Source organism: Sus scrofa, chromosome 10, assembly GCF_000003025.6.
Source record: "Sus scrofa isolate TJ Tabasco breed Duroc chromosome 10, Sscrofa11.1, whole genome shotgun sequence".
Classification (NCBI taxonomy): Eukaryota; Metazoa; Chordata; class Mammalia; order Artiodactyla; family Suidae; genus Sus; species Sus scrofa.
Window position 1 is genome coordinate 53,115,432 of NC_010452.4, and position 23,615 is coordinate 53,139,046.

At 39.2% G+C, this 23,615-nt stretch overlaps 1 protein-coding gene across 29 annotated transcripts in view; it reads right to left on the reverse strand.

The window, feature by feature from the left end:
* The window catches only part of MLLT10 (myeloid/lymphoid or mixed-lineage leukemia; translocated to, 10), a 243,296-nt gene that overhangs the window by 43,376 nt on the left and 176,305 nt on the right, over positions 1-23,615 (reverse strand). For 23 of the 29 annotated variants that reach the window (XR_002336389.1, XR_002336388.1, XR_002336387.1 and 20 more), the window contains 2 exons: positions 21,693-21,737; positions 20,842-20,874 (listed from right to left, as the gene is read on the reverse strand). The exons of 5 other annotated variants lie outside the window; for them this stretch is intronic. Coding sequence is in view for 21 of the 24 variants with exons in the window: in XM_021064928.1 (XP_020920587.1) it covers positions 20,842-20,874; positions 21,693-21,737 (78 nt within the window). In the remaining 3 variants the exon portion in view is untranslated. The remainder of the gene's footprint in view (positions 1-20,841; positions 20,875-21,692; positions 21,738-23,615) is intronic. One more of the 29 variants, XM_021064923.1, reaches the window with a different exon arrangement.

Sequence of the window (23,615 nt, forward strand, 5' to 3'; positions counted from 1 at the left end):
GAAAAAATTGCCAATTAAAACGAAGAACACAATCTTATTAGATGTGGCAGCTATTAAAACAAACCTGCCATTCTTGGTTTATTTTCCCTTTTCTAGGGCCGCACCCATAGCACGTGGCGGTTCCCAGGCCAGGGGTCCAATAGGAGCTGTAGCTGCCAGCCTACGCCAGAGCCACCGCAACACGGGATCTGAGCCGCGCCTGCGACCTACACCATAGCTCATGGCAACGCCGGATCCTTAACCCACTGAGCAAGGCCAGGGATCGAACCCTCAACCTCATGGTTCCTAGTTGGATTCGTTAACCACTGCGCCACGATGGGAACTCCCTGCCATTCTTCATTAAAGATTTTTTTTGTGATTTAAATAAAGATATAAAAGTAATGACCATGTTAAGTTTTAGAAAATGAAGATAAAAACTCTTAAATTTACAATTTAACATAACCACTATGATCATTTTGTCTAACATTTTATTCTGTAATTATTCATTTTTGACTCTTCCAACAAGAATCTGAGCACCATAAACACAAGGAAATTCTTTCCTTGTCTTTGGTATTCCTCAATTCCCCTGTAATGCATCCAGATGAGGATTTTTCCCTCACTCTCTTTCCTTTGGCACTCTATGGACTATTTCAATCCAAGATCTTTCTTTTTTGCACATACTTGGAGGTGGGGGGTGGGCTGCAGCATGCAGCTGTTTGATATGGGGTCTCAGTTCCCAGACAGGGATTGAATCTGGGTCGTAGTAGTCAAAATGCTGAGTCCTAAACACTACGCCACCAAGGAACTCCCTAAGATCTATCTTGTTTTTTAAAAAAGAAATTTACCTCCAGTATTTCCTCCTCTCCATTTCTCTCTCTCTCCCTTTCTGGAGCTCCTGTTATTTGAATTCTACTTCTATCTTTCATGTTACATAGTTTTTATTTTTTATATATAGATCCTCTCCTCTCTAGGGATTTTCTTAAACTGACCTACTCATTAATTATCTTCTTCCTCAACTATATGCACAGTGTTATAGTGTTATTTATCCCATACACTGAGTTCTTTACTTCAACCATTACAATCTTCCACACCTGAGCCTTCCATACTTACTTCTATTTTGGTTTTTGTTTGTTTGTTTGTTTGTGTTTTTGTCTTTTTAGATCCGCACTTGAGGCATATGGAGGTTCCTAGGCTAGGGGTCGAATCCCTGCTGTAGCTGCTGGTCTATGCCACACCACAGCAACGCTGGATCCAAGCAATGTCTTGACCTACACCACAGCTCAGAGCGAAACCAGATCCTAAACCCACTGAGCAAGGCCAGGGATCAAACCCACATCCTCATGGATACTAGTTGGGTTTGTTAACCACTGAGCCATGACGGGAACTGCCATACTTACTTCTTTATAATATTTTATTTCAAATTATTGTTTTCCCTCATGTCTTTTATATATTTATTACACTGATTTCTTTTCTCTCCATAGTTCCTATAGGATTGATCTGGGTAGTAGATCATATTTTCTATTGTTGCCAAAGTGGATTAAGGATTTTTTGGCTCTACATTCTTTTTGTTGTTGTTGTTGTCTTGTCTTTTGTCTTTTTAGGGCTGCACCTGCAGCATATGGAGGTTCCGAGGTCACGGGTCCAATTGGAGCTGTTGCTGCCGGCCTACACCAGAGCCACAGCAATGCCAGATCCGAGCTGCATCTTCGACCTACACCACAGCTCACAGCAACCACCGATCATTAACCGACTGAGTGAGGCCAAGGATCGAACCCACAACCTCATGGTTCCTAGTTGGATTTGTTTCTGCTGTGCCACGACGGGAACTCCAGGCTCTAAATCTTGATAAACCCAGAAACAATTTTCAAAGTAAGTTTCCTAATACATATTTTGAATAAAAATATTAGTTGCTCCTAATATTAGGATGGAGAAAAATCTGAGAAGCATAATTCCAAATACTAAGTTGTTATTGTATAAATATACCATCCTGTTGGGAATAGGTACATACATAAATTCAGATATCCTAAAATAAAATGCCATCTAAATGTAAAACAAGTAATATCAGCCATCTATAGAAATAGCTCATCATAAGACATGGTCTTTTAACTCCAGGTTTAACCAAGAAGATGAGTTTGGATTCACAGTTTCAGTAACACATGACTAGATATTAATGTGAAAGAAAGCTACAAAGTAAAAAGCTGCATTATAAAGAAAAAGAATGTTATTAACATGATGATCATCTTTAAAAATGTTCTAACTCCTTATTCTATTATCAGATTCAGTAAGCAAGTAATTCCTCAATTGTGACCTGTTTCCCCAAGATTACTTGAAAGAAGAATAAGATAAGCAACATTTGGCATTCTTGACAGTTTATACTTTTATCATTCATGATTAAATGACATTCTTTCCCACCTTCAATTCCGAGATATTGCCTTGGGTCAGCCCACCTGACCAATTCTAGGTATATTGACAAAACCAAAAGGAGGTTAATATGATAATCTGAAAGAAGTAAGGATCTGAACCAACCTAGAGCCATGAAGAAGAAAGATGGGATGTGAAAATAATAAATTAGATATAAAAGTCATGTCCAGGAAGTTTCAAATTAATTAATTAGACAAAATATTGCCTTTGGAGTGGATAAGCAGTGAGATCCTGCTATATAGCACAGGGAACTATATATAGTCACTTGTGATGGACCATCATGGAGAATAATGTGAGAAAAAGAACATGTATATGTGTGTGTGTGTGTGTGTGTGTGTATGTGTATGTATGACTGGGTCACTCTGTTGTACAACAGAAATTGACAAGACATTATAAATCAACTACAACAGAAAAAATAAAAACCTTAAAAAAAAGAAAAAATATTTAGAAGATATCAATTCATAGATAAAACATTTTCTGACATAAAATGTTTTCTTAGATCAGTCTCCCAAGGCCATAGAAATAAAAACACAATAAAGACATGGGACTTAATCAAACTTACAAGCTTTTGCACAGCAAAAGAAACCATCAACAAAATTAAAGGACTACCTATAGAATGGGAAAAAATATTTGCAAACGATGCAACCCATAACGGCCTAATCTCCAAAATATACAAATAGCTCATGTAACTCAAAAACAATACCAAAAAAACAAACAGTCCGAGTGAAAAATGGGCAGAAGGCTTAAATAGACGTTTTTCCAAGAAGACATACACATGACCAATAGGCACATGAAAAGATGCTCAACATCACTAATTATCAGAGAAAAGCAAAACAAAATGTACTACCTCACACCAGTCAGTATGGCCATCAACAAAAAGTCTACAAATAACAAATGCTAGAGAAACTGTGGAGAAAAGGGAACCTTCCTACACTGTCAGTGGGCATGTAAGTTGATAAAACCACTATGGAAAACGGAACAGAGGTTGTTCAGAAAACTAAAAAGAGAATTATCATATGATCCAGCAATCCCACTACTGGGCACATATTTGGACAAAACTACACTTCAAAAATACATATGCACCCATATGTTCACAGCAGCACTATTCACAATAGCCAAGACTTGGAAAAAACTGAAATGTCCATCAGTAGATAAATGGAATATGAAGATGTGGTACACCCATACATAATGGAATTATTACTCAGCTATACAAAAAGAACATAAATGCAACTAGAGATTATAATACTAAGTGAAGTCACACAGAGAAAGACAAATACCATGACTATCACTTATATGTGGAATCTAAAATATGGCACAGATGAACCTATCTACAAAACAGAAACAAACTCACAGACACAGATAACAAACTTATGGCTGCCAAGCAGAAAGGGGGAGGGAGAGGGATGGACTAGAGTTTGAAGTCAGTAAATACAAACTATTACATTTATTTTTTACAGCTACAGTTGGGGGAATGTGTAAGTTCCCAGGCCAGGAGTCCTACTGGAGCTGTAGCTGTGGCCTATACCATAGCCATGGCAACAATGTATCCAAGCCACATCTGTGACCTATGCTGCAGCTTGGGGCAATGCCAGATCCTTAACCCACCGAGTGAGGCTGGGGGTCAAACCCACATCCTCATAGAGACAACATCAGGTACTTAGCCTGCTGAGCCACACTGGAAATTCCAACCACTACATTTAGAATGGATAAACAACAAGGTCCTACTGAGAGTCTGGGGTTAGGAGATGCAAACTACTACATTAAAAATGGATAAACAACAAAGTCTTACTGCAAGGCACAGTGAACTATATCCAATCTCCTGGGCAATACCATAATGGAAAAGAATATTAAAACAAATTTGTATGTGTATATGTGTACATATATTTACGTGTGTGTGTGTTTGAGTCACTTTGCTGTGCAGCAGGAATTTATTAAACAACACTGTAAATCAACTATACTTAATATGAATAAACGGACAAAGGTATCACTTGGTGACTGATTTAGTTAGAGGCCAGAAAATACAATGAAAGATAGACAGTACTCTTGACAAAGGAGAGATAACTTCTTAGGAGACAATGAGAACTACAAAAAAGAAAGAAAATACTATAGCTCAGAAGCATAATCTTTACATATATAGGTATCATTATTAATTTATTATTCCTACAATAATCAGTAAATCATTATTCTGAAGTACACTAAAAGGACAGTGCTTTTCTAGTAAACATGTTCAAGTTATTACATATACCTAAAAGTAACAATCATTTCGTTTGGGTGGAAAGAGCCACCTTCATCAAATGAGACTTGTTTAATGAGCATGGTTCTGACAAACTATAAGCCTCATAACTAAAGGAAATTTAAAAGCACAGTAAATGGGGCACAGAAATCAATTAGCAATATACTTCAGTGAAACATGGATCTAAGCTCTTTAGCCACGTTGATCCACTATTTCAAAAGTATATTAAAAGTGAGAATTGTCAAGATGAACCCATGAAGGAACTCCATTACTGCAGCAAGGAACTAAGTTACTACTCTGACAGAAACAAGACTGCCTAATACAAACTTTAATTCCCAAAGAAAATAAACACACTACTAGGAATACATAAAACCTATTCAAGGACTGTGTGGCAACTAACAGCAACTTATTCATTCAACATTTATGGAGAGTCAGAGTTCTCTTGTGGCACAGCAGGTTAAGGAACTGGCACTGTCACTTCAGCGGCTTGGGTCACTCCTACAGCAGAAGTTCCATGACTAGCTGGGGAACTTGTGAATGCTGGGGGTGTGGCAAAAAAAAAAAAAAAAAAAAAAAAAAGGAGTTCCCGTCGTGGCTCATTGTTTAACGAACACAGCGAGTGTCCATGAGGAAAGGGGTTCCATCCCTGGCCTCGCTCAGTGGGTTAAAGATCCAGCATTGTCGTGAGCTGTGGTGTAGGTCACAGAAGGGGCTCAGATCCAGCATTGCTGTGGCTTTGGTGTAGGCTGGCAGCTACAGCTCCAATTGGACCCCTAGGCTAGGAACCTCCATATGCGTCAGGTGCAGCCCTAAAAACACACACACACAAAAATTTATGGAGAGTATATTAGATGATAAACTAAAATACCAGTGAAATGAAGAATAAAACCCAAGGCTTAAGATAAATGGCCTTGTAATCTAGTGAGAAAGAAAAACTACAAAGAAATGGCATAAATTATTAAACCACCTAGAAAGCACTAGAGCAAAATCATACCTGAAACAGGATGATGAAAAACCAAGCTGATGATATGCTAGTTTTCAAACGAATTATAAAACTAAACTGCAATACCTGTCTACCTGTTTCACAATTTTTTAAAAGGATTTTAAATGCACCAACTAAATGAAACAGATAAGTTAAACTTACACTGTAGTAATATCATGAATTCTAAATACTCTTACTCAAGCTGGCTAGTCCCAAGGTACTGCTACAAAACAAAATGTTATGAAATGCAAGGCACTTCACTTCACAGATATCTATTTAAAGGTTAATCTCCACATATTGTTTTTAAGTAGTCAAATGACTTCTGTGCCTTTCCAAATTGCCTTAAAAGTATCCAAAATTTTCTAGGAGATGGGACTAAGATGGCAGAATAGAATGACTAGAGCTCAACTTCTCTCCTAAAAACAGCAAAATTTACAACCAAAAGCTGTGCAATCTTCAGCCAAATGGACCGGAAACCTTCAAAACAATATCCTCCTCCAGAAGACAAAGAGGAGGCCACATCAAGAGGTAAGAGGGGCGATTACATGATATAAACAACCCTATACCTCCTGGGTGGAAAGCCCCACAGACTGGAAAGTAACTGGTTCACAGAGACTCACCTATAGGAGTGAGAGGTGTGAGCCCCACATCAACCTCCCACGTGTGGGGATCTGGCACTGGAAGAAAGAGCCCCTGGAGCATCTGGCACTGAAGGCCAGCAGGGCTTGTGTGCAGGAGCTCCACAGGACTCGGGGAAACAGAGACCCCATTCTTAAAAGGCGCACACGGACTTTCACATGCACTGGGTCCCAGGGCAGAGCGAGGTCTCCGCAGGAATCTGGGTCAAACCTGACTGCAGTTCTTGGAGGACCTCCTGGGAAAACAGGGGTGAATGTGGCTTGTTGGGGGGGAAGGACATTGGAAGCAAAGCTCTCCGGAATATTCAGCAGCAAGCCTTTCTCTGGAGGTGGCCATTTTGGGAAAATCTGGCCCCACCCATCAGTCAGCTCTGAGAAGCCCCAGGCCAAACAACAATCCAGGTGGGATCACAGCCCTGCCCCTCAGTAAACAGGCAGCCTAAAGACACCCCCCCCCAGGAACACAACCACCTCTAATCTCAACCAGAGATAAAGCCCCCCACCCACCCCACCAGAGGGATAGGAATCAGCTCCACCTACCAGTGGGCAGGCATCAGTCCCTCCCATCAGGTAGCCTACAGCAAGCCCCCCTACCAACTTCAGCCACAAGGGGGGCCAACACCAGAAGGAACAGAGGCTACAACTCTATTACCTGTAGAAAGGTCACCACACCAAAAACCGATAAAAATGAAAACACAGAGAACTATAACTCAGATGAGGGAGAAAGAAAAGTCCCCAGAAAATCAGCTAAGTGAGCAGGAGATTCTCAGCCTCCAGGAAAAAGACTTTAGACTGTTGATGCTAAAGAGGATGCAAGACATTGGAAATAAACGGGAGGCAAACATGGACAACGTACAGGAAACACTGAGCAAAGAGATATAAAACTTAAGCAAGAAGAGATGCAACGTACAATAACTGAAATAAAAAATTCTTTAGAAGCAGCAAACAACAGAATACGGGAGGCAGAAGAAAGAGTAAGCAAGGTGGAGGACAGATTAGTGGAATATACGGATGCAGAACAGAAAAGAGAAAAAAGATTGAAAACGAATCAAGAGAGTCTCAGAGAACTCTGGGACAATGTTAAACGCACCAACATCTGGGGAGCTCCCGTCGTGGCTCAGTGGTTAACAAATCCAACTAGGAACCATGAGGGTTCGATCCCTGCCCTTGCTCAGTGGGTTAAGGATCCGGCATTGCCAGCGAGCTGTGGTGTGGGTCGCAGACGCAGCTCGGGTCCCGCCTTGCTGTGGCTCTGGCGTAGGCCGGCAGCTACAGCTCCAATTCGACCCCTAGCCTGAGAACCTCCATATGCTGCCGGAGTGGCCCAAGAAAATGGCAAAGAGACAAAAAAAAAGACACACCAACATCCCTATTATAGGGGTGCCAGAAGGAGAAGAGAGAGAGAAGGGGACAGAAAAAACATTTGAGGAGGCAATAGCCAAAAACTTCCCTAACATGGGAAAGGAACCACTCACCCAAATCCAGGAAGCACAACGAGTACCATGTAAAATAAACCCAAGGAGGAATACCCCGAGGCACATGTTAATCACACTGACCAAAATTAAAGACAAACAGAAACTATTGAAAGCAGCTAGGGAAAAGAAACAAGTAACATACAAGGGAACCCCGATAAGGTTACTGGCAGATTTTTCAGCAGAAACTCTGCAGGCCAGAAGGGAGTGGCATGATATACTTAGCGTGATGAAAGGAAAAAACCTCCAACCAAGATTGCTTTACCCAGCAAGGCTCTCATCCGAATTTGAAGGAGAATGCAAAACCTTCACAGATAAGCAAAAGCTGAGAGAACTCAGCAACACTCAACCAGCTTTACAGCAAATACTAAAGGAACTTCTCTAGGCAGAAAAGAAAAGGCTGCAACAGGAAACAAAAACACCACAAACGACAAGGCTCACCAGTAAAGGTATATATATATATACAGTACAGATGTGAAATCATCCATGCACAATTATGCCAACAAAATCAGAAATCATGACAAGAGGAGGGTACAAATGCAGGACACTGGAGATGAACTTGCAATTAAGAGAACAACAACTGCAAACAATCTCGTGTGTGTGTATATGTATATATATATATATACTCCTATATCAAAACTTCAGAATAACTGCAAACCAAAAATCTACAATTGACACACAAACTAATAAGAAAAATCAACCCAAATACAACACTAAGGAGAGTCATCAAACCACAACAGGACAGAACAAGAGAAGAAGGGAAGAAAAAAGAGCAACACAAACAAATCCAAAGCAATTAATTATTGATATGTATGTTCTTATTGCAATTTAATTATCTTCAATGTTAATGGACTAAACGCCCCAACCAAAAGACATAGACTGGCTGAATGGATACAAAAACAAGACCCATGTATACGCTGTCTTCAAGAGACCCACTTCCCTTCTAGGGACACATACAAATTGAAAGTGAGAGGATGGAAGAAAATATTCCATGCGAACAGGAATCAAAAGAAAGCTGGAATAGCAATACTCATATCAGACAAAATAGTCTTTATGACAAAAAATATTTTAAGGGACGGTGAAGGTCACTACCTAATGATCAAAGGATCAATCCAAGAAGAAGATATAACAATTTTAAATATCTACGCACCCAACATAGGTTCACCACAACATATACGGCAACTGCTAACAACCTTAAAAGGACAAATTGACAATAACACAATAATAGTGGGGGACTTTAACACCCCACTCACAGCAATGGACAGATCATTCAGACAGAAAATCAATAAGGAAATACAGGCCCTGAATGAAGCATTAGACAAGATGGACTTAATAGATATTTATAGGACATTCCATCCAAAAGCAACAGAATACACATTCTTCTCAAGTGCACATGGAACATTCTCTAAGAATGATCACATCCTGGCCGAGAGCTGTGGAGTAGGTCGCAGACACGGCTCGGATCCTGCGTTGCTATGGCTCTGGTGTAGGCCGGCAGCTACAGCTCCAATTCAACCCCTAGCCTGGGAACCTCCATATGCCGTGGGAGTGGCCCAAGAAATGGCAAAAAGACAAAAAAGTGGTGCTGGGAAAACAGGACAGCCACATGGAAAAGAAGGAAATGAGAACACTCCCTAACACCATACACAAAAATAAACTCCAAATGGATTAAAGATCTAAATATAAGACCAGATAGTATAATACTCTTAGAGGAAAGCACAGACCAAACACTCTCTGACATAAACGACAGCAACATCTTCTTAGATAACCTCTTAGAGAAATGACAGTAAAAACAAAAATAAACAAATGGGACTTAATTAAACTTAAAGTTTCTGCACAGCAAAGGAAACCCTAAACAAAACCAAAAGACAGCCCACAGAATGGAAGAAAATCTTTGCAAGTGAATCAACTAACAAGAAATTAATCACCAAAATTTATAAACACCTTCTGCAGCTCCATATCAAAAAACAAACAGGAGTTCCCATCGTGGCGCAGTGGTTAACGAATCCGACTAGGAACCATGAGGTAGCGGGTTCGGTCCCTGCCCTTGCTCAGTGGGTTAACGATCCGGCGTTGCCGTGAGCTGTGGTGTAGGTTGCAGACGTGGCTCGGATCCCGAGTTGCTGTGGCTCTGGCGTAGGCCGGTGGCTACAGCTCCGATTCGATCCCTAGCCTGGGAACTCCATATGCCGCAGAAGCGGCCCAAAGAAATAGCAAAAAGACCAAAAAAAAAACCCATCAAAAAATGGGCAGAAGATCTAAACAGACAGTTCTCCAAAGAACACATACGCATGGCCAAAAAATACATGAAAACATGTTCAACATCACTCATTATTAGAGAAATGCAAATCAAAACCACTATGAGGGACCAGCTTACAACAGCCAGAATGGCCAGCATCCAAAAGTCTACAAACAAGAAGTGCTGGAGAGGGTGTGGAGAAAAAGGAACCCTACGACACTGTTGGTGGGATTGTAAAGTGGTGCAACCACTGTGGAAAACCGTATGGAGAGTCCTTAGAAAACTAAACACAGAACTCCCATTTGATCCAGAAATCCCACTCCTGGGCATCTACCCAGAGAAAAGCACGACTCGCAAAGACACATGTACTCCGATGTTCATTGCAGCACTATTTTCAATAGCCAAGATGTGGAAACAACCTAACTGTCCGTCGACAAAGGGGTGGATCAAGATGAGGTGATACAGATACGCAATGGAATATTACTCAGCCATTAAAAGGAAAGAAATAACAGCATTTGCAGCAACATGGATGGACCTAGAAATTATCATGCTAAGTGAAGTCAGTCAGACAGTGAGACACCAACATCAAATGCTATCACTTACAGGTGGAATCTGGAAAAAGAACACAATGAATTTCTTTGCAGAACAGATATTGCCTCACAGACTAAAAAACTTATGGTTCCCAAAGGTTACAGTTTAGGGGGTGAGGGATAGGCTGGGGTTGTGGGATGGAAATCCTATAAAATTGGATTGTGATGAATATTGTACAACTCTAAATGTAATAAATTCATTGAGGAATTAAACAAATGAAAAAAAAAAAAGGTTCCAAAATTTTCTAAAAGATTTTTACATTATATCCTTCTCTCATCTGTTCTGTTTCTCTTTCCTCTGTCAGATCAATAATTTTAATATTACTTCTTCAACTCTTAAGTTTCCTAAATTTCTCTGCTCATCTCACTGGGGCTATTTTTAAAAAAATATATTGGTGAGGAGTTTCCACTGTGGCTCAGTGGAAACAAATCTGACTAGCATCCATGAGGATGCAGGTTTGATCCTTGGCCTCACTCAGTTGGTTAAGAATCTGGCATTGCCGTGAGCTGTGGTGGAGGTCACAGATGTGGCTTGGAGGACGCTCTGACCTGCTGATCCTGTGGCTTATGTGGCCAGCGGAAACCTTACAAGCTGCTGATTCCAACCCCCTAGCCTGGTAACCTCCATCTATACTATTAATAGAATATTCTTTGGTCTTAAATTCATTAGTTTTGCAACAATCTCAATGAAACGGTAAATTTAATAAAGTTCTGTAATAAAACATTTGAGATGTACAGATACTAGAGATAAATAATGAAATAACAGTCGTAACTTCAGAATCTCAGCTTTTTATGAAGTTTTTTTTTTTTTTTATGTTTCACGAATGTGAGACAAATATGATAAATACAGATCATGAAACAAAAAAACTTCAAAAAAAAAAAAAAAAAACATCAACAATGTAAAAACCAAATTTTGTTGTCTCAGTTAAATTATCAAATGTGTCAGAAAATAACAGAAGTAAATTAAGTTACTTATAAAAAAAGAAAGTCACATCGGCAGATACAACCAAAATCTAAATAACAGATTTTGCAGATAACAGTTTATCAGAAGACTGTGAGTAAATTATACAACAAGAAGTGAGAAAGAACAGGGAGTTCCCGTCATGGCTCAGTGGTTAACAAATCCGACTAGGAACCATGATGTTGCGGGATCCATTCCTGGCCTTGCTCAGTGGGTTAAGGATCCGGCGTTGCCGTGAGCTGTGGAGGAGATTGCAGACGTGGCTCGGATCCCGCGTAGGCCATCGGCTACAGCTCCCATTTGATCCCTTGCCTGGGAACCTCCATATGCCGTGGGAATGGCCCAAGAAATGGCAAAAAGACAAAAAAAAAAAGAAAAAAAGAAGTGAGAGAGAACAAATGAGACTAGAGAGGCAGGTGGGTGCCTGAAAAACTTACGCCTTCCTAAGGAATACGAATTTACCCCATAAATACCAGAAAATCCTTAATCAATTTAAGCAAAACAGTGACACAGTCTTATCTGTATCTTTTCTTTTTCTTGGCCACTCCTGTGGCACGTGGAAGTTCCTGGGCCAGGAATTGAACCCAAGCAGAATCTTTAACCTGTTGAACCACCAAGGAACTCCTCATTTGCATTTTTTAAAAAGACCACAGATTCTGATAGCATCTAGAGAACAAACTAGATAATAGAACGAAGGTTAGGAGGTGGAGCCTGTTGTGGCTCTGTGGGAATGAATCTGACCAGCATCTATGAGGTTGGATCCCTGGCCTCGCTCAGTGAGTTAAGGATCTGGCGTTGCTGTGAGCTGTGATATAGGTCTCAGGGGCGGCTCGGATCTGACGTGGCTGTGGCTGTGGCGTAGGCCTGGGGTGACAGCTCCAATTCGACCCCTAGCCTGGGAACCTCCATATGCCACAGGGGCGGCCCTAAAAAGAAAAAAAAGAAGAAAAAAAAATCTACAAACAGTGCTGGAGTTCCTTCATGGCACAGTGGGTTAAGGATCTGGCACTGTCGCTTTTGTGGCTCAGGTTTGCTCTCTGGCCACAGAATGTCCATATGCTGCAGACATGACAAAAAAACCGGGGGGGGGGGGGGAGAACTAATATACAGCATAAATATACCTTTCCAAAGAAATGAAACTCATGGACTTGGAGAACAGACTTGTGGTTGCCAGGAGGAAGGCAGAGGGGGAGGGAGTGAGATGGACTGGGAGCATGGGGTTAATAGATGCAAACTACTGCCTTTGGAATGGATAAGCAATGAGATCCTGCTGTATAGCACTGGGAACTATATCTAGTCACTTATGAGGAAGCACAATAATGTGAGAAAAAGGAATGTGTATGTGTGATTGGGTCACCTTGCTGTACAGTAGACAATAGAGAGAACACTGTAAACCAGCTATAATGGAAAAAAATAAAAGTCATTAAAAAAATGTTTTCATAATAAAATTTGAAAAGTATCTATGAAAATATGGTTCTCTCTCTCTCTATACACACACACACACACACATTCTTTTATTTATTTATTTATTTATTTATTTTTTGGCTGCACCCATAGCCTATGGAAGTTCCCAGCCAGGGATCAAAACTGAGTTGCGGCTGTGACCTATACCACAGCTGTGGCAACACCAGATCCTTAACCTGCTGTGCCTCAGCGGGAACTCTGAAATATGGTACAATATTACAAAAGTTATGAATTCATGATGTCTATAAATTTCAAGTATTTTAAGATTGTAAAAAAAAGAATGCTTTAATGAAATATAAAAAAAGTTTCAAAATAGAGTGGCCAACAATTTCTCTGCAATAAAATCAACTAAGCTCAATACCTGACTATCTCCTGAAACTGGCAAGGAGAACTAGCCACTAGTAATTTAAGAGGGGAAAATGAACAAAAAAGGTGTTAAACCCAAAATTATTCGATTAATATATGTGTTAATGAAGTCTACTCCTGGAAATGATTTAAGTAATACTGTCCTTAAGTACAGCAGTTAGAACAGTTTTGAGTAGATGTGGTGTGCACAGTAATGCCCCCCACGTCCCCAAAGTGTCCATGCCTTAATGTCCAGAACCTGTGGATATGTTACCTTAAATGGCAAAAGAGACTGCACGAGTGCATCTGAGCTAAGCACCCAGAGAAGGATAGCTTACTGTGAAATGTCAGTAATAAATCTGTATTGTTTTAAGTTTGTGATAATTTGTTAGAGCAGTCATAGAAATCAAACACAGAGAATAAGATGAAGTGTAAATTCTTTTTCTATCCTCCAGTGAAAAGTCTCAAGCTTTTGATTGCCTGATGCTCAATATGATGAAGAATGAAAAATTTTAAAGCTAACACCTGACACACCTAACACACATTAGGATGGTTACTATCAAAAAAGCAAAAAAGGAGATCCTGTTGTGGCAAAAAGGAAACAAATCTGACTAGTATCCATAAGGATGCAGGTTCAATACCTAGCCTTGCGAGTGGGTTAAACATCCGGTGTTGCCAGGAGCTGTGGTCTAGGTTGCAGACATGGCTTGGATCACCTTGCTGTTTTGTGGCTGTGGCATAGGCCAGCAGCTACAGCTCCACAGCTCCACTCTAATCCCTAGCCTGGGAACTTCTATATGCTGCAGGTACAGCCCTAAAAAAGCAAAAAACAAAAAACAAGGCAAAAAATAATTGCTGGTAACGATATTGAGAAACTGGAACCCTGGTACACTCTTGGTGGGAATGTAAAATGGTGCAACCACTATGGAAAACAATATAATACTTCCTCAAACATTAAAAACCTAACAATGTATAAAATAAATAAGCTACAAGGACCTATGGGACAGCACAGGGAATACAGGCAATAATGTACAATAACTTTAAGTGGAGTATAATTTCTAAAATTTTTGAATCACCATGTTGTACACCTGAAACTAATGTAATAATCAACTATACCTCAATTAAAAATAGAACTACCATATATGATCCCGCAATTGTGCTTCTGGATAAAACGGAGATTCAAAAAGATATTTGAACATCCCATGTTCAGAGTTGCTTATTCATAACAGCCAAAAGGTGAAAACATTCCAATTGTCCCTTAACAGATAAATGGATAAGATGTGATAGATACATACATACACTACAATATTGATATTTTCAGCCTTAAAAAGGAAGAAAATTCCGGAGTTCCCATCGTGGCGCAGTGGTTAACGAATCCGACTAGGAACCATGAGGTTGCGGGTTCGGTCCCTGCCCTTGCTCAGTGGGTTAACGATCCGGCGTTGCCATGAGCTGTGGTGTAGGCTGCAGACGCGGCTCGGATCCCACGTTGCTGTGGCTCTGGCGTAGGCCGGTGGCTACAGCTCCGATTCGATCCCTAGCCTGGGAACCTCCATATGCCGAGGGAGCGGCCCAAGAAATAGCAAAAAGACAAAAAAAAAAAAAAAAAAAAAAGGGAAGAAAATTCCGACACACGCTATATAACATGGATGAAGCTTGACAACATGCTAAGTGAAATAAGCCAGTCAAAAAAGGACAAACACTGTATGATTCTACTCATATGAGGCAGCTAAAGTAGTTAAATTCATATAATCAAATTAAAATGATGTTTGCGAGGGACTAAGGGGAGGGAAAAATGGAGAGCTGTTATTTAATAACAAAATTCTGGAGATTGGTTGTAAAACAATGTGAATATGTTTAACACTACTGAACTGTATGCTTAATTTTATGGTTAAAATGGTAAATTTTGTTTAAAAAAAAAACTTTATTTTTTAATTAAAAAAAATTTTTTTAGGGCCGTACCTGTGGCATATGCAGCTTCCCAGGGTTGGGGTCAAATTGGAGCTACAGCTGCCAGCCTATGCCACAGACACAGCCACGCAGGATCTGAGACACGTCTGTAACCTATGCCATAGCTCAAGGCAGCACTGGATCCTTAACTTACTGAGCAAGGCCAGGGATCAAACCCACAACGTTATGGACTAGTCAGGTTCGTTGCTACTGGGCCACGATAAGAACTCCTGAGATCCTAGTGTATAGCACAGGGAACTATGTCTAGTCACTTACGATGGAACATGATGGACAATAATGTGAGAAAAAGAATGTATGTATATATACACGTGTGTGTGTGTGTGTGTGTGTGTGTGAGTGACTGGGTCACTTTGCTGTACAGTAGAAACCGAAAGAACAATGTAAACCAACTATAATGGAAAAAATAAAAATTATTATAAAAAATTTTTTAAGTAAAAATTAAATGGTAAATTTTATGTTATGTGTATTTTACACCGTTTTTTAAAAAAGGACACTTGGAGTTCCCGTCATGCTGCAGTGGATAACGAATCGACTAGGAACCATGAGGTTGCGGGATCCATCCCTGGCCTCGCTCAGGGGGTTAACGATCCGGCATTGCCATGAGCTGTGGTGTAGGTTGTAGGCTGCAGACGTGGCTCAGATCCCGTGCTGCCGTGGCTCTGGCATAGGCTGGCAGCTACAGCTCTGATTAGACCCCTAGCCTGGGAACCTCCATATGCCGCAGGAGTGGCCCTAGAAAAGGCAAAAAGACAAAAAAAAAGAGACACTTCAGGGAGTTTCCTTTGTGGCCCAGCAGTTAAGAAACCCAAACTGTATCCATGAGGATGTGGGTTCTATCCCTGGCCTCACTCAGTGCGTTAAGGATCTGGTGTTGTTGTCAGTTGTGGTGTAGGTTGCAGACACAGCTCCGATCCAGAGTCACTGTGGCTGTGGCATAGGCCCAGCAGCTATAGCTCTGATTCAACCCCTAGCCTGGTAACTTCCATATGCCATGGGTACTGCCCTAAAAAGCAAAAAAAATATAAAAAAAAAAAGGACACTTAAACAAAGAGAAAACACAAACATGGATTTTTTTAACTAAGCCCATGCAACTCTCCTTCAACCCCTCATAGCCTAATATCATGTCACCAGGTGCCAATTTGTCTTTGCAACAGAAGATATAAGTCCAGAGCAAATAGGCAAAAAAAACAAAAATAAAAGACATCAAATTGTAAGGGAAGAAGTGAAACTGTCACTATCTATAGATGACATGACATTATATATAGAAAACTCTAAAGAATACACAAAAAAATGTTAAAACTAATACATTCAGTAAAGTTGTAGGATACAAAATAGATACACAAAAATCTGTTGCATTTCTATATACTAATAACAAACTATCAGAAAAAGAAATTAATTAAACAATCCTATTAATAACTGTATCAAAAAGAACAAGAAAAACACACAGGAATAATTTTAGCCAAGGAGGTGAAAGACTTCTATACTAAAAACTACTAGACACTGAAAAAAGAAACTGAAGGCTCAAACAATAGAAAGATAGTCTGTGTTCATGGATTTGAAGAATTAACATTGTTAAAATGTCCATCCTACCCAAAGTAAGCTACAGATTCATTGTAATCCATATCAAGATTCCAAAGGCATTTTTCATAGAAATAGAAAGAAGTAATCTTAAAATTTGTATGGAACCACCAAAGACCCCAAAGAGCCAAACCAATCATGAGAAAGAACAATAAAGCTAGCATCATGCTCCCTGATTTCAACCATATTACAAAGCTACTGTAGTCAAAACAGTAAGGTATTAGCATAAAAAAAAAACAGACACACAGATCAATGGAACAGAACAGAGACCTCAGAAATAAACCCAAGCATATGTGGTCAATTTATGACAAAAGAGCCAAGAATATACATGGAAAAGGACAGTCTCTGCAATGAATGGTAATGTGAAAATTGGCCATAGGCAAAAGGATGAAACTGAACCACTGTCTTACAGTATACACAAAAATCAACTCAAAATGGATTAAAGACTTTAATGTAAGACATGAAACCATAAAACTCTTAGAAGAAAACACAAGCAATAAGACCCTTGACACGGTCCTGGTGAAGATTTTTTGGATTTAATACCAAAAATAAAATAAGTGGAAGTACATCAAACTAAAAAGCTACCACACAGAAAAGGAAAGCATCAATAAAATGAAAAGGCAACCTATCAAAAGGGAGAAAATATTTGCAAATTATAGGAATGACCCTTGAAAAACATGGGTTTGAACTGCACAGGTATATTGATAGGTGGATTTTTTCTCAATAAATATATTCCTGTATTTTCATTTTACAGATCTTTAAGTGGGGGAAAAGTCTGTATTCACTTAGAGATCATAATATGTGGACTCAAATAAACCAGGGACGTTTGAGTCTTAAGTCAATCTAAACTGCTTCTGCTTCCTGCTTTGGGTGAACCATTTGTCAGTTCCTTTGTTTCAGAGGCAGAGATAGCAGTGCTGAACTTAAAAACTGCTCAGGGGTCAGCATCCCTAACTCCCAGCTGTTTCAACTGTTCAAGGGTCAATTATATCTGATAAGGAGTAAATATCCAAAATACATAAAGAACTCCTACAATTCAGGAGGGAGAAAAAAAATATAAGTAAAAAATGGGCATCGGCTCTCAACAGACATTTTTCCAAAAAGATACACAGATTGTCAACAAACATATGAAAAGATTCTCAACATCATTAATCATCAGGGAAATGGAAATCAAAATCCAGTGAGTGTCACCTCACATGGGCCAGAATGGCTATTATCAAAAACACAAGAAATAGAGGTGCTCTTGTGGTGTATCAGGATAAGGATTCAGTGTTATCACTGTAGCAGTTCAGGTTGCTGCTATGGGGTGGGTTCCATCCCTGGCCACCAACACCCATATGTCAGAGACATGGCCAAGAACAAACAAACAAAACAAATAACAACAACGAAACACAAGAAGTAAGTACTGAAGTTCCCTGGTGTCTCAGCTGGTTAAAGATCCAGTGCTGTTACTGCTATGGTTCGGTTCAGTCCCTGGCCCAGGAACTATCACATGCCATGGGCACAGCCAAAAGGAGTATTAAGTATTGGTGACAGTGTGGAGAAAAAGGAACCCTTGCTGGTGGGAATGTAAACTGGTGCAGCCACTCTGGAAAACTGAATGGAGATTCCTTAAAACAGAAAACAAAAAACCCTACCCACATGGATCCACTTATGGATATTTATCCGAAGAAGATGAAAACACAAATCCAAAAAGATGTATGTACCTTCATGTTCACTGCAGCATTATTTTTAATAACCAAGACATGGAAACAACCTAAATGTCCATCAGTGAAAGGGGTGGAATGGGTGATGGAGATCAAAAGATACAAACTTGCAGTTATAAGACAAGTAAGAAGAAAGGAAGGGAGTTCATGTTGCCACACAGCGCAAACAATCTGACTGGTATCCATGAGGATGCAGATTCAATCCCTGGCCTCACCCAGTGTGTTGGGGATCTGGCATTGCCGAGAGCTGTGGTGTAGGTCACAGACAGGGCTCGGATCCCACACTGCTGTGGCTGTGGTGTAGGCCAGCAGCCATAGCTCTGATTTAACCCCTAACCTGGGTACTTCCATATGCCATGGGAGCAGCCCTAAAAAGGAAGGAAGGGAGGGAGGGAAGGAGGAGGGTAGGGAGGAAGGCAGGCAGGCAGGAAGGAAGGAAAGAAGGACGGGGTATGTAAATCCATTATTTATTGTTTCTCTATATTACGTGACTAGGAATACCGAAGTTATCTAACTACACTACTACATAGAGTTTTCTCTCAAACACAATCTTGTAAAAGCAAAGATTTTAAAGATAACCTGAGCTGGAGTTCCCATTATGGTGCAGTGAAAACGAACCGGATTAGGAACCCTGAGGTTGTGGGTTCAATCCCTGGCCTCGCTCAGTAGGTTAAGGATCCGGCGTTGCTGTGAGCTGTGGTGTAGGTCGCAGATGCACTTGGATCTGGCATTGCTGTGGCTCTGGTGTAGGCCGGCAGCTGTAGCTCTGATTAGACCCCTAGCCCGGGAACCCCATATGCCATGGGTGCGGCCCTATAAAGACAAAAGACCAAAAAAAAAAAAAAAAAAAAGACAACCTGTGTTCATTATATTAATACCATGACCTTAATTTCATTCGTTCATGAATAGAAACATGACAATTGTCCCATAAAATTAACAGGATCCAGTACTTTGTCAGTTAATAATGGCAAAGGATTTATGTGGCTTCCCAGAGTATCAACTTTCCCAAGTATACGCTTTTCAAACTTCAGTATGCCTCCAAATTCGAATATTCCAAAATTAAAGAGCAAGTCTAAATCTACCTATGCAAACTGAAAACAATGGTCAGTTTTATACTTTCCTATCAAATAATGGGAACATGTTTGGTTTATCCTTAAGAATGCTTCTAATCCCTTTTCCTCTGGGTACCTAACTTCAAGAGTTCCTTGTTATTTAGAGTATGTGTTCTAAAACTTTTCCAGGTTACACAGGGACACAAGAGTTTAAAAAAATGTACTCATTAATAAAATGCTCATTGTGGGCTTCCCATTCCAACCACCCCTGCCTTCAAATCAACACAGCATCTATGCCTGCTCATCATGCCATTAGTTTCTTGCTGGCTATAGATTTGTAAACATCTGACAATATAATCCAAACACAATGCAAATTGACTGCAAATTAAACTACATTAACGAAATATGCAAGATTTCATTAAGTTAATGAAAATGTGTTGGGAAAACTGCTTGGGATCATATAAACAGTCATGAATAAATAAGAGGTATGTCAGTTAATGACTAAAAAGGAAAGTCAACAAAGATGACACTAGATTCAAGAGTTTTTTTGAACATCAAGGAATTAAAGAAAGATCCTTGGAACTGAAGAAACTCTCAAACATTTTTGCCAAAATAACTTCCATTATAATTACATCTTAAAGTTAAAAAATGATAGAATTTGCCTTATATCCTAATTTCAGAACCCGCCCCTGTAGAAGATGCAAGTCCCTTGTAAAAACCTGGTCCCAAATTAGCCATAATCTAAAAGGCAGTCTTATGTTTATTCACTAAATGGAACAGAGAGGTAGATAATAAAACTATTCTATATATTATTATTTTTCAATCCTAAAAATAAAATTCACATTCCCAGCTGAGGAAAAAACAGCAAATTCCTGATGTAGGTACCAATCACTAACTGCCCTGGTAAGAAAAAGCTCAAAAGAACTAGAATAAACTATTTGCAAAAACAGAAAAAAATTTCATGAAGTTACAACAACACTTTCACCATTTTGACTTACAAAGAGACAATAAAAGCCAAACTGATGAACTCTATTGACTTATTATCTTTGTATAGGGAATCTACAAAAAGTTATCACTAAGCTGTTGAAAAATTGACTCAGAGCTAGATTTCACCTCATCAATAGAACATGCAAGCTTTCAATTGGAATTCTCTATAAAAGGCAATCTTTGTAATGAATGAACGACTAGAGAAGATTCTAATAAAACTTACCATTGTGTATTGCATTCAGCAACTCTGAGAAAGCTTTTAAGTAAGGAAAAAAGGACTTTAGGTTAAGATCATTCTCAAACACACAAAAGAAATACATATACTGAATTAGTATAATAAAATCTCAATAAGTCCATCATGCATCATTGCTTAAATCATTAAAACTGCAAGCTTGGCTCACTTTTTACATGGTATAAATTTCTAGAAATTGCATTTCATTTGCCAATATTATTACCTACTAAATTTAAATATGTCAGATATACTGTCATAATGATGACAAATTTCCTTAGTAATAAATATATAGGTAAAGCTACTTTAAAAAAGAGGTTTAGTAGTCTACCTATATAATATCTTCCTTGTCGAAATCAGTATCTATAAGAGGCAATGGTATATAGACAGATCCACCTTCAGTCATACTTAACATTTATTATAAATGAAAAACCTCATTTTATCACCTGATTGTTTTCATTTCCTAGACTTTAGTATAAAGTCTCAGCATATGTAGAAGTCTAAGCAAAAAAGCTATCTAATGCCAACAAATATTAACATTGATTAATGAAAACCAAAATATTGAAAATATTACTTCATTGGGGAACAGAAGTCACAATTCTGCAATGAAAGCACCATATTAAAAGGCCAGCAATCATCAAAATTTGGTCACAATTTGACTATAATATGCATGAACCCTGGACAAAGCAGCAAGTTACTATCTTTGTAAGAGAAGAAATCTATTCAACTAAGAATCCACTGCATTTTAGAAAATTAAAATAAAGGTTCAGAGGTGGTATCATATAAGAAAAAGCACTAGAGCAAGAGTCAAAAAGCCTGGGTTACCAACCAGTTTGACAACTTACTAGTTGTTGGACAAGCTCCATCATGCCGATACTGCATGGAAATTTCTGTTGGGAAGGAAGAGAAAGGAAATCAGCAAAGAAGTTGCCAGTGACTCAAGAGTAGAAAAGAAACAGGCCAGAAAAACAGGAAAACATTTACCTAAAAGTCTAGCTGAGAAGAGCAAACAGAATTGCAGGAACAGAAATTATAAGCCAGTTTGGGAAGTGAGGGATGGGAGGACCAAACATGACAGAATCCTCACAAATCTTAATGGGATAGTGTGGAAATGTGTGGGCAACCATGTGTGTGCAAAGAATGAGGAAAAGACATAGGGCTTACAAATAAATCTGTGTAACAAGTGTCTAGGAATAAATAGATTCACCACTATGAGGAAGGCAATGTGATAAAACTTGTATGTTGTATATAATTCACCAGATGAGAACAGTATGTCAAAAACATCTGAATGCTGTGCTCAATTAGAAGTTACAGTTTAAGTATGAAAATTATTTAATTTACATCTGAGCAGAAATCGATTATGACTCATATAACAGTATAAAACTCATTAAACTACACTCAGCTTACTTTCTTATACCTTTCATTTTTGATGATGACAATGAATGAATAAGCCATTACTCTTATTCTTTTATTCCACCCAAATGAGGGGAACAAGCAGAGGGTGACATGAGGCATAAAACACTGCCAAAAGCAAAATCTGCTCAGAAAATGGGAAATAAATTTCTATATGACACTCCAAAGGAAAAACTAATTGATGAAACCAGGACTAAGGCTATGACTCCAAAGACCTTGCCTGTTCATCTTGGAAACAACTGGTATTCCCTTGTGATTAACATTACTGGCCACTTTTTTTTTTAAGAAGGGATATCTGGGAATCCTCTGGACATTACTTAACCAAAAATGGGACCTCGGGAACCATACATACAATAAGCTTCCCAGGCAACCATCATTCACACATACACCTCTGAAATCAAGTTTAATCATGGGCCCACTCCAAATAACTGGAAATTAAGAAGAAAGACAAAGCGAGGTGGAGCAAGACAAGCACTCACTTTTTTATCACTGCAAAGTTAAAAGAATCTGACATTAGATAGTGTTTAAAAAATCAAACACTTAGGCCAGGTTAGTGTATGTCCTTTCCAGATGACCCTCCAAAATGAGGTGAAGAAGACTTTGTCACTTTAATGCTTCATTAACAAATGCGATACAGGTGAGATTTAAGAAAGGAGTTAAAGAGATTGACAAGTTACATTACAGAGAAACAGTAGCTGTTTGGAAAGGTGCTGAAAAATAATCAAGGGACACTCATGCAGAATGATTTTCTCAATGGGGGAAAAAACTCAGAATATGGCTATTCTGGCCTTTTATAGAAAGTACTAGTACTTTTATAGAAAGATAGCCATGATATACTGCCAGCAACTGTTCTGATCCTCAAAGACAAAAAACAAAATCAGGGGATTTTCTAAGAAAGCAAATTCCAAAGTATATCCTGGTCTTAGCAGCATCCAATAACCTTTATAACCCAATATAATCAATGTATATAAAATTATGAACTTGAGTAATTAAAATAAATGTGATATATGTTTACTAATTGTATCTGCGCCTTGGTCTACAGGACTCTATTAGTAACTCTACTCTTGGGAGTTTAAGGGATTAGTATTTTATCTTTATGATTCCCTTATTTGTTTACAGAATCAGTCTATTTCTTCTCTTCTTCTTTCTTTTTTTTTCTTTTTAGGGCCACACTAGCATCATATGGAGGTTCCCAGGCTAGGGGTCGAATCAGAGCCACAGCCACCGGCCTACACCACAGCCACAGCAATGCCAGATCTGAGCTGTGTCTGTGACCTACACCACAACTACGGTAATGCCAGATCCTTAACCCACTGAGGGAGGGCTGGTTTCGAACCTTCGCCCTCATGGATCCT